This window comes from Puma concolor, chromosome B4, assembly GCF_028749965.1.
Source record: "Puma concolor isolate L17-30 chromosome B4, mPumCon1.1.hap2, whole genome shotgun sequence".
Taxonomy (NCBI): domain Eukaryota; kingdom Metazoa; phylum Chordata; class Mammalia; order Carnivora; family Felidae; genus Puma; species Puma concolor.
The window spans coordinates 59,043,253-59,057,406 of NC_141673.1; the positions used below are offsets into that span (position 1 = coordinate 59,043,253).

At 59.1% G+C, this 14,154-nt stretch overlaps 1 protein-coding gene across 2 annotated transcripts in view; it reads right to left on the reverse strand.

Moving 5' to 3' along the window:
- LRP1 (LDL receptor related protein 1) overlaps positions 1–14,154 on the reverse strand; it is an 80,715-nt gene that overhangs the window by 13,236 nt on the left and 53,325 nt on the right. For both annotated transcript variants that reach the window (XM_086713032.1, XM_025926901.2), the window contains 23 exons: positions 13,978–14,104; positions 13,405–13,556; positions 13,182–13,306; positions 12,509–12,886; positions 10,962–11,151; positions 7,504–7,708; positions 6,921–7,113; positions 6,055–6,180; positions 5,714–5,842; positions 5,317–5,436; positions 4,991–5,104; positions 4,536–4,685; positions 4,329–4,451; positions 3,903–4,019; positions 3,595–3,723; positions 3,199–3,321; positions 2,964–3,104; positions 2,693–2,883; positions 1,744–1,927; positions 1,554–1,639; positions 1,260–1,379; positions 547–734; positions 206–411 (listed from right to left, as the gene is read on the reverse strand). In XM_086713032.1, coding sequence (XP_086569158.1) covers positions 206–411; positions 547–734; positions 1,260–1,379; positions 1,554–1,639; positions 1,744–1,927; positions 2,693–2,883; positions 2,964–3,104; positions 3,199–3,321; positions 3,595–3,723; positions 3,903–4,019; positions 4,329–4,451; positions 4,536–4,685; positions 4,991–5,104; positions 5,317–5,436; positions 5,714–5,842; positions 6,055–6,180; positions 6,921–7,113; positions 7,504–7,708; positions 10,962–11,151; positions 12,509–12,886; positions 13,182–13,306; positions 13,405–13,556; positions 13,978–14,104 — 3,617 coding nt within the window. The remainder of the gene's footprint in view (positions 1–205; positions 412–546; positions 735–1,259; positions 1,380–1,553; positions 1,640–1,743; positions 1,928–2,692; positions 2,884–2,963; positions 3,105–3,198; positions 3,322–3,594; positions 3,724–3,902; positions 4,020–4,328; positions 4,452–4,535; positions 4,686–4,990; positions 5,105–5,316; positions 5,437–5,713; positions 5,843–6,054; positions 6,181–6,920; positions 7,114–7,503; positions 7,709–10,961; positions 11,152–12,508; positions 12,887–13,181; positions 13,307–13,404; positions 13,557–13,977; positions 14,105–14,154) is intronic.

Sequence of the window (14,154 nt, forward strand, 5' to 3'; positions counted from 1 at the left end):
TGGTGGCCTCATGCCTGGGCTTGTCCAGGGGGCGTACATCGGGGTGCTCTGGATCCCCATTCCCCTGGGGAGATCCCCATTCTCAGACCATGCTGTCTGACTTTTAACCTTATTCTTGCCCCAAAGGCCTGATCCTCTGTAGCTCCAGACCCCACCCCCGACCCCCAGAGCTGCTGTGCCCAGGCAGCCTCACTGGCACACTGACCGACGTGGCGATTAGAGCCATCCAGGCTGGCAAACTCGATGTAGTCCTCACGGGCATCAGCCCAGTAGATGCGCTCAGTGACGTAGTCCAGTGTCAGGCCGTTGGGCCACGTGATCTTGGTGTCCACGATGACACTACGGCCAGACCCATCCATGCCTATCCGGCCGATCAGTGAGTGGTCACCCCAGTCTGTCCAGTACAGGTACCTGGCAGGTGGGTGGGCAGTGAGCCCCAAGAGATCCAGCAACTGGTCCCACCAAGAGCCTGCAGGGAGGCTGGGCCTGGATGCCTGAGCATACTGCTTGCTTCAGGGGCTCCCCCAACCCTCCTTGCCCTCGTACCCATTCTGCACGTCCACCACCAGAGCTCTGGGCTCACGGAGGCCAGAGCTGACCAGCACTGTCCGGTAGGCCCCGTTGAGCTTTGACACTTCGATGGTGTCCCGACCTTTGTCGCACCAGTACAGGTTGCCACCCACCCAGTCCACAGCCAGCCCGTCAGGGTTGCTGAGGCCTGTCCGGTGCAGCACCTGTGGGCAGAGGCAGGGAAAGAAGAGCTCTGGATGACCAGGGCTACGAACCTCAGTCTCTCTGGGGGCCCAGCAACCCCCAAGTGTGAAGTACAGCTTCCTCCCCCAGCTTGCAGGGAGGACAATGGATGGAAAATGCCCAGGCCCAGGCCTAGTGTCAGCTGAGGCTATAGGAGAGGGGTCTCCAGAGGAGAGCTACTGCACCCCAAACCCCAAAGTGCCTAGGGGCGTGAATTTAAGAGAGGGCAGCCATAAGGGGGAAGCTACTGATAATGAGGGAAAAGCAGGAGGAATCTCCTAGACCTCACTCTCTGAGCTCGGAGGAGAGGAAGAAGCCAGGACAAGCAGAGTTAGGCAGTGACTTCGTGGGGAAGGAAGAGGAGGAAATAATTCAGTGGGATGTCATGGGTGAAGGGGAGATGGCCTTGAAACACAGCGAGCCCTCTGGGGAGGGACCCTGTGGCTGGATCTCTGGCCCCCGACGCCTAGTTTGTCTGCTGAGGAGTGGGCTGCCCCTGGCCTCACCTGCACATTGCTTCCGTTAAGGTGCATCCTTCGGATCATGCTGCCCTGGGTTGTCACGTCTGTCCAGTAAATCATCTGCTCTCGGTAGTCAAAGTCCAAGGCGACGGCATTGTTCAGGCCCTGGATGTGGGGGGTGGGGGATGACTACAGAGTCAGGACACCGGTGGCTGGAGGAGTGAGTAGGAGGTGACGAACATGGGCCCAAGTGGGGAGGATGAGGGGGCTGGGCGGGGAAGGGAAGATAGCTCCGGGCCTGGGGACAGGTGTGGGGGTGAGGAGGGCCGGCTCTGGCACCTGCTTCAACAGCGTGTAGTTGGAGCCGTCCAGGTTGAGCTTGCGCAGGTAGTACCGGTTGGCAAAGATCAGGAATGGCTCCTCATCTGGAGACAGAGCGTCCTGGTTCAGCTGCCAGCTGGGGCATGTTCTGGCACCCCCGGTCCCCAGCTGCCTGAGCCATCTGACCCCCTCCACGTGCCCGTCTCACCAGTCACCGCTTTGCAGCTGTGGGGGTCGCCGCCTCGGGGGGCGTAGCCCTCTACACACAGACACTTGTAGCTGCCGTGTGTGTTGATGCAGCGCTGGCTACAGGGGAAGGTCGAGCTGCACTCATCCACATCGGCACACGTCCGGCCGTCATCCTTCAGGCGGAAGCCGGGGCGGCAGCGGCACTGCAGGCACAGGGAGCCTTGGGCTGGGGAAGGGGCTGTGGTCGGAGCCTCCCACCCTGGAGCCTGGAGGTCTGGTTCCCTCCACCCCTGGGGGCTGGCTGGCTCTGCTGGGGAAGCCCAGCCTTGAGGGGCAGGAGGCAGGCAGCAAACAGATACTGAGCCATCTGGCTCTCACTTCAGCTAAACCACTGTAGTGACCGATGACCACCCGGTTTCTCTCCCCAGAGGTCGATGCTCAGGCCTCATCTTATGTGACCTGTGAGCATTATCTGACAGAGCTGGTGGTGCACCTCCTCCAAGGTTTTCCTCACACGGCTCTTCTCCCACGCCAGCAGCTGCCCCTTCTCAGGCTCCTCTGCCAGTCCCCCATCACCTCCCTGCCACTGGTGTGGCTGAGCACAGGCCATCTACACGCGCTCCATTGAGGAGCCTATCCAGACTCATAACTCCCAGATTCTGGGCTCCTGTCTGGCCTCTCCCTTGACCTGCACACCGGACTTCGGCGCCTGCCTGACATCTGCACACCCCTCCTTCTCCCGTAGCCCTTGCTGGCCCTACTTTCCAAGGGGATGCAGAACCCAACCAAGTAAAGGTTTTGATTTTGTTCCTCTGCTGTGTCCCCAAGTGCCCAGAGCACTACCTGGCAGAGTAGGTGCTGAATGAGCCCTTGTTGAATGAACGAACAAATGAACGGACAAGGGGTGGAGAAAGGAGCTCCCGCCAGCCTTGGGCGAGTGGAAGCTCCCACTCCGGGGTGAGGCACACCTTGAAGCCAATCTTGAGGTCCTCGCAGTCCTGGCTGCAGCCACTGAGCTTGCGGCTGAGACACTCGTTGACATGGCAGCCACGCTCATCCGAGCCGTCACCACAGTCATCCTGGCCGTTGCAGAGCAGCGCCTCGGCCACACAGCGCCCGCTGCTGCACAGGAACTGCGAGGAGGCGTTGCACTTGTGCTCTGCAGGGGGTGGGGGGGCAGGTCAGGGGGCCATTGGGCCAGGGATGGAGGGTGGGGAGGGGGCCGTGCGTCGGGCCCACCTGGGCTGGTGCAGTGCGGGTTCTTGGGGGCCTCGTCGCTCTGGTCGTGGCAGTCATTTTCCCCATCGCACTCCCACTGGCGGGAGCTCAGACAGCGCCCATTGGCACAGCGGAACTCGTTGGGGCCGCACGTTGGGTACTCTGGGGGAGGAGGGGCCGGGTGAGTTTGGGAGCTTGGGCGTAGGGAGGGCAGGGCGCACCCCTGGTGCCACCCCCAGGGAGGCCCCAGGCTCACCACACTCAGGGGACTCGTCGGAGCCATCGGCACAGTCACGGTCATGGTCACACACGAAATGCTTAGGGATGCACTGGCGATTTTGGCACATGAACTCGCGGTCATCACAGGTGCTGTTGTACACTACGGACAGAGACAGACATGGCCCCTCAGCTCCCCCCGACTAGCTGATGACTGTCACACGGGACCTTGGTGGGGTCTGAGTGGCAGAGTGGACAGAGAGCACTGGATGGAGGGTCCAGACACCCATGTGGGTTGTAGACAGGGCTCTGCCACTGACTGCCCGAGGGACCCCTGCTGAAGCACTTCCTCTCCTTGATTTCAGTTTTCCCTACTGCAAAGAGAGACTGTGGCTGCTTGCTGCCCGCCCCACTCCTCATGGCCCCTGCCACTCACAGCAGCCGGCCGCGATGCTCTCGTCGGCACCATCAGCACAGTCCTTGTCACCATCACAGAGCCAGCGCTCGGGGACACACACATGGGTGCCCGGGCAGGAGAAGGAGGAGGGGCCGCACGTCTTGCCTTCTGTGGGGGGAACAGGGAGCCACTGGGAGCAGGCACAGCGGGCCGGGCAGCGGGGGTGACATTCCCACCACTGTGCCGTCCATCCCTCCCGTAGTAGGGCATGTGCACGTGCGGGTGGCATGGGGGGGCTCTGTCCCTCCCGGGAGCACCTCCCCGACCTGATCCCAGCCACCTCTCACCACAGTGAGCCGCCTCATCTGAGCCATCTCCACAGTCATCACTGCCATCACATAGCCACTGCTTGGAGATGCACCGATGGTTCTGGCACTCAAACTGGGCCTCCGAGCAGAACTTGTCTGGGGCAGTTGGAAGCCAAAGTGAGATGGGGGGAGGGGATGGCACAGCATTGAGCTGGGCAGGCAGGTGTAGGGTGCATGCCAAGGCATCCCTCTGTGGGGTCAGCATGAGCTAGAGAGATGCCCCCTCCCCCCTGGGGGTGGGACCTGGGGTTAAGGCCCTGGGTGCCCTTCTCCTAGGAGGACATTTCCTGGGAGGGAACTAAAAGGTGAGGTGTGGACAGTGACTCAGTAACTCTGGTGAAGCCCCTGCCCGCCGTGGGTTCTCTGGGCTCCCAGCTCGGGTGGGTGGGCCCTGTGGTCACTTACTGCAGTGGGTCTCATCCTCGCCGTGCTCACAGTCGTCTTCCTTGTCACACGTCCAGCTCATGGGGATGCAGCGCCCACTGGGGCAGGCAAAGTAATTCAAGGGGCATCTGGGTCGCTTCACTCCTAGGGGGAGAGGGAAGCATGAGGGCGCTGCCACCCTGGGGGGGCCGCCGCCCGCCGTGCATCTGACCCAAGGCTGGTGTAGACCTGGGCAGTCGCGCTCGTCGCTGTAGTCCCCACAGTCATTGGCACCGTCACACACCCAGCTGGGTGCATAGCAGAGGGAGGTCCGCTCACAGGGCTGGAAGCGCACTCCTTTCACCCCCAGGCGGAAGTAGCTGCTACAGTCAGTGGCGCCTGGTGGGGGCAGGGATGAGGGGTGAACCGAGGTTCCCTCCACACTCCCTCCCGGGGCAGCTGCTGGCCTGACAGTGGCCTTGGTGTTTTAGAAAGTCGCACGGTGTCCTTCGGGGGAGGGGGTGCTGTCCACCCCTTCCACTCACCCCAGGGAGCCCAGGCCTAGGGCAGGGGCCACACAGGCTGTGAGGGTGACAGAGGCCGCCACGTGGGCCAAAGGGATGGCAGGGAGGAGCCCCAGGCAGGAGGCAAGGGAGCGAGACGGGAGAGAGACTACGAGGCACCCAGGCAGGGGTGTCACTCACTGCAGTTCATCTCATCGGAGGCGTCCTCACAGTCCACAAACTGGTTGCAGCGGCTGGAGTTCCCAATGCAGGTGCCGTCCCGGCAGCGGAATTCTCCCACTCCGCAGGCCGTCTCTAGAACAGCACCCACCCCCAGACCATCAGGCCGCAGTTTTCCACGTTGGGGGCAAGAGACCCCAGGCCAGAGCTCCTGGCCCAAAGCACCTGCCCAGGCCCACCGTGGAGCACGCTGAAGCAGACCCCGTGGGGCCTGGGAACCAAAGCTCAGCAAGGGCAGGGCGTGGCAGAGGTGGGGGTCTGAGGGCCAGGTCCCGGGTCCCACTCACTGTTGCAGGGAATCTCATCCGAGCCGTCCCCACAGTCGTCCGCCCCGTTGCACCACAGCATGTTGGACACGCAGCGCCCGTTGTTACACTGTCGGAAAGTCTTCTTGCAGCGGCGTGAGTCTGCGGACAGACGGGGAGCGGGCCAGCAGTCAGCAGCAGCGACAGGGGAGGCGCTGCCTCTGATGAGATGTCATGCATTTGTTCCCTTGACAAACTGCTCAGGGGCTGGAACAGGGCTAGCGGTGGTTCTGCCCTTCAGGACAGCTGTGGAGTGGGTCACGGAGCTTTGCTCCCCTCACTCCCACACCCTGCCCCACTGGGGGCTGAGGCGGTCGACTCTGGAGGCCAGGGGTAAGGGAGCAGGGTTGGGGCACAGAGGCTGGAGGAGGTGCCTTACTACAGTAGGATGGCTTCTCATCAGACTTGTCCTTGCAGTGGGAGACACCGTCACAGGTCAGGCTGAAGTTGATGCACTCGCCGTTGGCACACTCGAACTCATCTTGTGCTCGGCAAGAGGAGTTCACAGCTGTGGGGGCGATGTGGAGGGAGCTTCGTAAGCCAGGGTCCTGCGGCCTCGAATGTCTCTACCCCCTGTCCCCCAGAACTGAGGTCATCCTCAGTTTCTCCTAGATAAAAGTTTTCACAAGGGTGGGCTACTGGAGTCTAGGAGGAGATGGTCCCCACTGTGTGCCCAGGGTCCCCCCACCAGTGTCTGTCCTCCGTTATTCCCTCTCTCACCCCGGCAGGTGAGGTCCTCTTGGAGGATGCGGCCCCCTCGGCAGGAGCAGTTGACATGGCCTTGGTGAGTGAGCAGACATAGGTCTTGGCAGCCCCCGTTGTTGACGCGGCAAGGGGAGAGCTCACCTGAAACAAGGACAGAGGACAGCGGGCTAAGAGTGTCCCCAGCTGTGCACACACAAAATGCCCACACCCATTCACATAGCTTCACTGAGCTTCCTAGCCCTGGCCCTGGCACAATGGCACATGGCTGGAGGAGCAGAAAAGGTGCTAAGGCAGGGCCAGTGGGAGTATTGGGGCTGGGGCTGAGGTTGAGGGTGTGTGTGCTCTTGGGGCGGGGGGTGACGTGGGCTTCGCCATGTGCTTTGAGGAGAGTCAAGTCGAAGGAGCCTAGTGGTGGGGCCTTGGAGTGTGTGTAAGAGGCATGGAAAAGCTGTGGATCTGTATGGGGCCCCTCAGCCAGGCAGGCCCAATGTGGGAGCGTCTCTGTGCACATGCACGTGCACGCACAGTGTGGGGTAGGCAGAGCCTGGGGCGCGTGTGTCTGATCAGGCTCTGGGAGCACGTGTGGCTCTTGGGGGGAAGAATGGCTAGGGCATGTGCTGGGGTGTCAAAGATTCAGGTGAGACCAACTGTGGTGTGCTACGAGGGTGCATACGTGTGCACGCACGCACAGATGTCTTGAGGGAGCTGGAGTAGAGGAGTGTTGGTGTTTTGGGTTTCTTGGGGGTGAAAGCGTGTACACTTGTGTGTCTGCACGTGGAGGCTGTGGGACAACAGGACCAGGGTGTAGTGTGTGTGTGTGTGTGTGTGTGTGCTGGCACCAGGGGCAGGAGAGCAAGGCTGGTGGTAGTGGCCCCACTCACAGCTGTTGGTGTCATTGGCCACGGCGATGATGCCCATGGGCTGCTGGGGGATGTCCACGCGCAGCAGCTTCATGTCACTGCCCACGTACTTGTTGGCCCGCTGCACAGCCCGCCGCACCCAGTCGGTCCAGAAAATGTGCTCCCCGTACACAGCCAACCCGAAGGGGTGGACTGGCTCGGACTTCAGGATCACCTGTGGCGACAGCACTAAGCCCGTCACAGGTAGGCTCAGGCCTCTTGCCCCAAATCCAACCCCCTGCAGCTGGCCCCAGGGGTGGGGGTGCCTGGCCTTGGCCGAGATCCCTGGACACAGCTGCAGAATGGGAAGACCTGCAGGGGAAGCTTGCCATGTCCTCATTTAATTGATGAGGAAGCCACGCCTGGGCAGGATGAGGGCTGTGCAAGGCCACACAGCTAAGCGGCAACGTCAGTGCCTCATTCTTCTCCCAAATCTTCCCACCACGTGGCTTTCCTTTCTGTTGCTCTGTGCCCAGGCAATCTCCATTTTGGCTAGCCAGCCGTCCCCTGACCCCTGATCCTAGCCTGCCCAGTGCCACCCATTCCATCTGCCCCACAGACTCACATAGCGGTGGGAGCCGTCATACTCGCAGCGCTCGATCTTGTCTAGGGTGGCGTCGGAGAAGTAGAGCTTCTCGGCACGGTGGTCGATGGCCAGGCCATTGGGGGTGCGGATGTCCTTCTCGATGAGAGTCAGGACATTGGCCCCCGACAGGGCTGCCCGCATGATGCTGGGGTGCTGCTCGTTCCAGTTGGTCCAGAACATCAGGCTGGGGGAAGACAGGGCCACGGGGATCAGGACTCAAAGCCAGGGAGTCTGCCATGGAGGGCCCGGGCCGGGGCAAGGAGTCGACCAGAACCTGAGGGTCAGCCAGGGTGGGAACCAGATCCCAGCACAGCAGGCCACCTCACAGCCACCCAGGCCAACACAGCCCCGGTGCCCAGGAAGGGCCCAGCTGCTGCATAGTCGGTGCGTGTGTATGTGTGCACACGTACTTCTCAGTGTCTGTGAAACGGCCATCTTGTTTACTGAGAGATAGTGTAGCCAAGTAAGTCAGGCTCTGGGTTCCCATTCTGGCTCCACGACATACAAGTTAGGAACCTTAGCAAGTGACTTAACTTCTCTGTGCCTCAGTTTCATCCTCCATGAGGTGGGGATAATACTATTACCTGCCTCATAGAGTGGTTTAAGGGTTAAAAGAGTTAATATTCATCTAGTGACAGCTGGTAGATGCCACATGAGTATTTCATATTATAGTAAAACCTTGGTTTGCGAACGTGTTTCGTTCCAGAAACATGCTCGTAATCCAAAGCACCCGTATATCAAAGTGAATTTCAAGAACGCTTGGCTCAGTTCTGATCATGTGACATTCATCCCAGCTCTGCTCCTTCCAAGCTCTGACCTTGAACCAGCCTCTCGTTTCTACACCTTGGCCTCCTCTCAGTAAAGGAGATGGTAAGATCGGGCCTTGCCTGTGCTCCTTTTGGGGGTGGTGAGGCTCCAGAGATGGGTGCGGATGACTTCAGGGCTGGTCAGGCACTACACTAGGTGTGACAGTGTGGTTTTCAGACCACCTGCATTGGATCTTGATTCCTGGGTCCTCTGTGCCAGATATTCTGGGGCCAGGGAACCAGCACTTTCCAGCACTCCCCAGGCAAGCTTCATATACCCTGGAGTTTGAGAATCATCTAGCTACATCTGTTCTCTGGCTGTCTCATAGGACCTACCCCTGCCTCCCCACCCCACCGCATGCTTCCATGCCCTCTGCCCTCTGCTGCTCTGGACACAGAGCTGTCTTCTGGCTGGTGGACCTGTCTCCTCAAACCTCTCCAGGTCTCTTCTTAACACCCCCTCCACAGCCTCTCCAGCATATTTGAGCTATGGCCTCCTGCCACTATGCTTCCACTTAGGGAGGTGCTGGCTGTCCCCAAGCCACTGGGAGCTCTTGAGGATAAGTCTCTGATTTTAAAGGCGCCCATCCTGGGGGAAGGGGTGGGGTTCTGGATGGCTCTTGGAATCAGAATGGGAGTTTGGATGGTGGCATGACGCCATCAAGGATGGTGGCATCTGTCTCTGGCTTCCATAGGAGAAATGGGTATGCCAGGGACAGCTGCTAGAGTCATCCTCCCTGCTTTGTTGGTGCCCAACCAGGGACTTCGATGTCCTCAGGTAGAGCCCAGTTCACTCTGCAGTGGGAAGTGGCTTTCCTTCTACCATGACAAACTGTTATATGTGGAAGAATGACATGTCCTACAACTGAGGATTTCAGGTTTGGTAAAACCACTCCCAGGAAGTGGCTGGCAGGGAAGGGCAGGGAGAAGGGGCTGTCCTGAGGGGCAGGCTGTCAGCAGCCAGAACTGGGAGCAACCTGGGAACTGGGGCCAGCTGTAGGGGAGGCTCAGCAGGAGGTCCCTGCCCCTTTCATTACACTGGCCCCCCCAATTCCTCCAAGGCACTTGCTCCTTCTGGCCAGGACAGGGCCTCTCCCAGACAGTTCAGCTCTTTCTCCTGCACCCTGCCCTGGATTTACTTCACCCCTGTCATCCTCCAGACCTCAGCTCAGCTGGGTGTCCTTGAGGACACGTTCCTTGATATCCGGCCCAGGTCAGGTCCTTCTTACACACTCCCAAAGCTCCCTACAGCCTCATGGCTAGCATCAAATATGCCTGGGGCAGAGCCAATGTCCATCTCACCCTCCCCTTGATCCTCAGCACATCGTTGGTTCCCAAAAGCCATTTGCTGAGCCTAGGCTCAGAGCAAAGGAATTTGGTGGGCAGCCATGAAGGAGCTTCTGAAGTCACAAAGCTCCACCATCTCTGGATTGGGGGTGGGAGGCAGGCAGGGGTGCCCAGGAGCATCACCCTTCCACGGAGGTTCCAGGCCCATAAGGGACAGGCCCTGAGGCCAGCCCAAGACAGGTAAAGTTGCCAAGGGTCGCAGAGGGCAGATAGGATCTTTGTCATGAGCCAGGTACATGCAGGACAGGGTGAGGCAGGCCAGGGACAGAGGACCCTTGTGCTGGTCTGCGGGGCCAGGCAGGCTGGGCTGGGGCTGGCCTCGAGTGATATCAGGCTAAGGAATCTAGGTTTAGTCGGTACACTCACCATTTCTAAGTAGCTGCTTTTGGGTTTTGTTTGTCCCTTAGTTTCCTAGCAAAGCTTTGGGAAAACATTCCAAGTGCTGCTGAATTCTGGGGAAAACAGTTTTGCTTACGTGTGGGCCAGGATTTCTAAGGGGAGGAGGTGGTTCACTAGAGGCCCACACAGTGGGAGTGGGGGCTGCCCCTACAGGAGAACAGGGCAGGTGGAGACCAGGGGCAAGCACCACCTCCGGGTATTTCCTCCCAGGTTCTCCTGACTCATGCTCTGGACTCCCTTGCAACCTGAACCTCACTTCCAGGGCCCTCCCCAGGCCTGCTCCTGCTCACAAGAGCCCTTTGATCGGGCATGGGGGAGGCTCCTCATAGTCCTTCCCCGCCTATAGCACTCCTTCCTTTGGCTCTTGCTCAAAGCACTGCCCTGTGTCTGGGCTGTCCTTCCCTGGCCTTTCCATTTCTAGGTCCTGTGCCAACCTGCCGCCTCTGTGGGGCCTCTTGGTCATCACCGGTCTCCATGCTTCCCAGCACTATGATTTCTCTCCTCAGCTAGGTCAAAGCTTCCAGGCAATAACCGTTTAGTGAACAGTCTTGGCCTGAAGCTTGGAGTCTCAGAAACACAGAGGACCTACTATGTGCCCTGAACATGGCTTTCTGATGAATGAATCGACTAATCACTGAGCAAGAATTGTCCTTCACAACCCCCCCACCCCCACCCTGATCCTCCCCTTGGTTCAGGCACCTGAAATATTATTGTCCTATTACAGATGAGGAAACTAAAGCTCAGACAGTTCGGACAGCTGGTCTAAGGTCACAGCAAGGAAGTGGCTGATCTCAGGTGAAAGCCAGCCTCTCCTGCTGCTTCACCCCCAACCCGGGGCTGCCCGGAGTGGTTTCTGCCACCCACTCCCTACACCCAGCAGCTCACTTCTGACACTCGTCCAGCACAAAGGCTCGTGGGTGGTCGTCTCCAGACATAGTAATGACCGTCTCGCGCTCAAAGGCCCCTGGGCGGGTCTGGTCTACTGTGTGGCGGGTGATGGTGGATGTTGTATAGCTTGTCCAGTAGAGAGTGTCCCAGCCACGGTGATAGGCCAGGCCCTCCACAGAGCCCACATCTGCAAGGAGACAGGAGTAGTCATAGGTCGGGATGGAGCCAGAGAGCAGAGCCGAAGGGGCAACCGGGGCATGAACTCAGGGGGAAGGCCTGGAGCACCCGTTCCTCTGGCATATGGGGGGCTGGAAGGGGATGTGTGGGAGCTGAGGAGCATACGGAGGCACAGCCCTTGGCACCCCAGCCCTCCTGTCCTTCCCTATTTTCTACCCAAATGATCCATGGCCCATCTCCCTGACCCTTCTTCCTGCTTCTCCCCACAGCTGGGTAGAATTGGCTTTATGGATTTTAGTAAATCACATCTGACTTGGGCTGTACCGGGTGGGAGCTTCCTGCTTAACAAGGTCAGAACTGGATTGATTCTCATAGACATCCTAAACTCAGGTTAAAGAATTAAGTGCACAATGGGTAGTGGAACCATAGCCTAAGGGGATTTTAGTGGTCTCTAGCTGTATGTCGCCATGGTTGCCAGAGGCTGCATTAATAGAAGTACTGTAGCTTAAACAATGGCCTGAAGGGAGGGGACAGTTCTTGCCAGTCTCTCCTGATCAAGTTACAATCACAGGGTATCTAGTTTAGCTTTGGCCACATTTTTAGACAGGCATGGGGACTGGACTGTGTGGAGCAGGAAATGTCCAGAGGAGGGTCAAAGAACGGATCTATGTTTATCATCGCTGTATACCAGCCACTAGAATAGTGTCTGGCAGGTCTCCGTGGCCAGAATGAATGAATAACTGAACAAATGAGTCAAAGCACTGGGCGGGGGGGGGGGGGGGGGGGGGGGGCGGTATCCAGCCTGGAGAAAAGAAAACTGTAAGTGGAACAAAACAGCACTTTTCACAGAGCTGAAGGGCTGTCCTGGGGTGACGGCTCTAGCACCCACTGGTCTCTGTGGGGTGCACATGACACCTGGGCTGAGCTAAGCGTTCATACCTGCGGTTCAGGTGATCCTGTCTCACTATGCAGATGAGAACTCTTGGACAGCACAGGACAAGTGCCTGAAATCCTGTGTCTTGGGTTGAACCCAGCCTGTCTCTGCAGCCTGTGCTGTGAGCACTGGACACACAAAGGAGGGTTTTGGCTTATTCTGTGCAGCCTGGGGGCAAACTAGGATCAGAGGAGGAAGCGAGAGGGGGGCCAAGTGTGACTCCAAATGAGGAGAAACTTTCAAGTAAGTATAATGGGTGCAGTGTGATTTGCTGGCTACTTGTCAGGGACACAGTCACAGCTGGGATTCAGATCTGGGGCGGAGCAGGCTGGCTGATGTCTGAGGGCTTTTCTACCCTGAGTTGGTGCTGGTCCTCTGCACAGCCCCCTACCCCCCCCCCCCCCTTCCTGGGCAGATCCGGGTCTGGTCTCACTCTCCACAATGGTGATCCTCCCTGAGCCATCGTCATTGATCCGTTGGATGTTCCCAAAGTGGATGTCGCTGAAGAAGATGCGATTGGGGGTGCCCGGGGAGGTGCCTGCTCGGTAGTCAAAGGCCAGAGCGATGACATTCTTCATGTGCTCAGGATCCTCAAAGGGTTGCACGGGTGCATTGAGGTTGCGCTCATCAGACAGGTGGATGCTCTTGAGGATGGTGCGCTCTGAGTAAAGCAGGTAGCCCGCGTACTCCCGGCACGACGCCCCGTCTTCAGCCAGCATCCCGTGGGCGCAGGCACACGCCCGCTGCCCCCCGCCCCGGTACAGGCACAGCTGCTGGCACCCGCCATTAGCCACTGCACACACGTTGGTACCTGGGGGGAGGGCATGGGAAGGAGATGGTTATGGAGGGTAGGGCCCACCTTGGGAAAAGGCTCACCGGTGCCTCTGGACTCTCAGCCAAGGTGGACGCTCTGGTTGGTGCACTGCTCTGCCTCAGCAACTCGGCACCCAAACCCGTCCTTGAGCTCCTCAGCCCCTTTTCACCCCCCTCAGGTCTCTGGAGCCGCTGGAAAGTGTCCCTGTGGGTTCAGCGTCTCTCCCGGCCCCTCTCAGTCTGAGAAATCACCCTGTGTGCCTCTCCTGCCTGGCCCAGAGCCCCAGCCTCACCTTTCTGCCGGTCCCGGTTGAAGACTTTGATGTCTTTGAGCTGGACGCCGATGCCTGTTCTCAGGGGCACCGAGTCTGTGGCATTGTCTTTACTCCCACGCTTGATGGAGCCATTGGCGTGAGTCCTAGGGGAAGGGAAGGCCAGGCCGTGAGTGGGGCATCGACAGAGGTCAGGAGGGAGGGAAAGGATGGCCAGCGAGAAGACCGGGGCAGAACGCCTCACCTGTCACTCCAGTAGATGAAATCCTCAAACACAGACACTGAGAACATGTCCATATTGTTGCTGGACAGAACCACCTCACGGTTCTCGCCCGTCTCCAGGTCGATCCGCTCGATCTTGTCTGTCCGGGCATCGCACCAGTATAGCTTTCCATCCTATAGGCCAGAGGCGTGCACCTCACCTCCAGTGCCCAGCACTCCACACCAGCCCCAGTGTCCTGGGCAGCAGGGCATGTCCCACTCACCCCTGCCTCTCGTATCTTTCTCCTCCTTTCTCCATATCCTCCCTGCCCTCTGACCTGCTAATATGCCGACCCTTCTAGACATGCCTTCAGTCCTCACTTCTGAGTGACAGCACACCCTCCCCCCCACCTCTAGGGCGGTAGGAGTCCTACTCTGGGTTGGGAGGTGGGCCAGAAGACCGCAAGACCTATCCTGGGTCCATATCTCCCCACCGAATGGGGGGTTCACCACAGGGAGAGTCTATGGGAAGCAGAATATAGGGTAAGGGGAGCCTCCCCCCACAGCATGGGGTCCAGATATCCCGAGGGCTCCAGGGCCAAGCCTGCATTCAAACCTGATAGTCCACTGAGATGCCATTGGGCCAGCTGATGCTGACATTAACCAACACAACTCGCTCAGTACCATCTAGCCGAGACCGCTCGATACGTGGATACTGGCCCCACTCAGTCCAGAACAGATACCTGTGGGGTGGAGGAGGCAGAAGTGGGGTGTCAGTCCCCAGACCATGGAG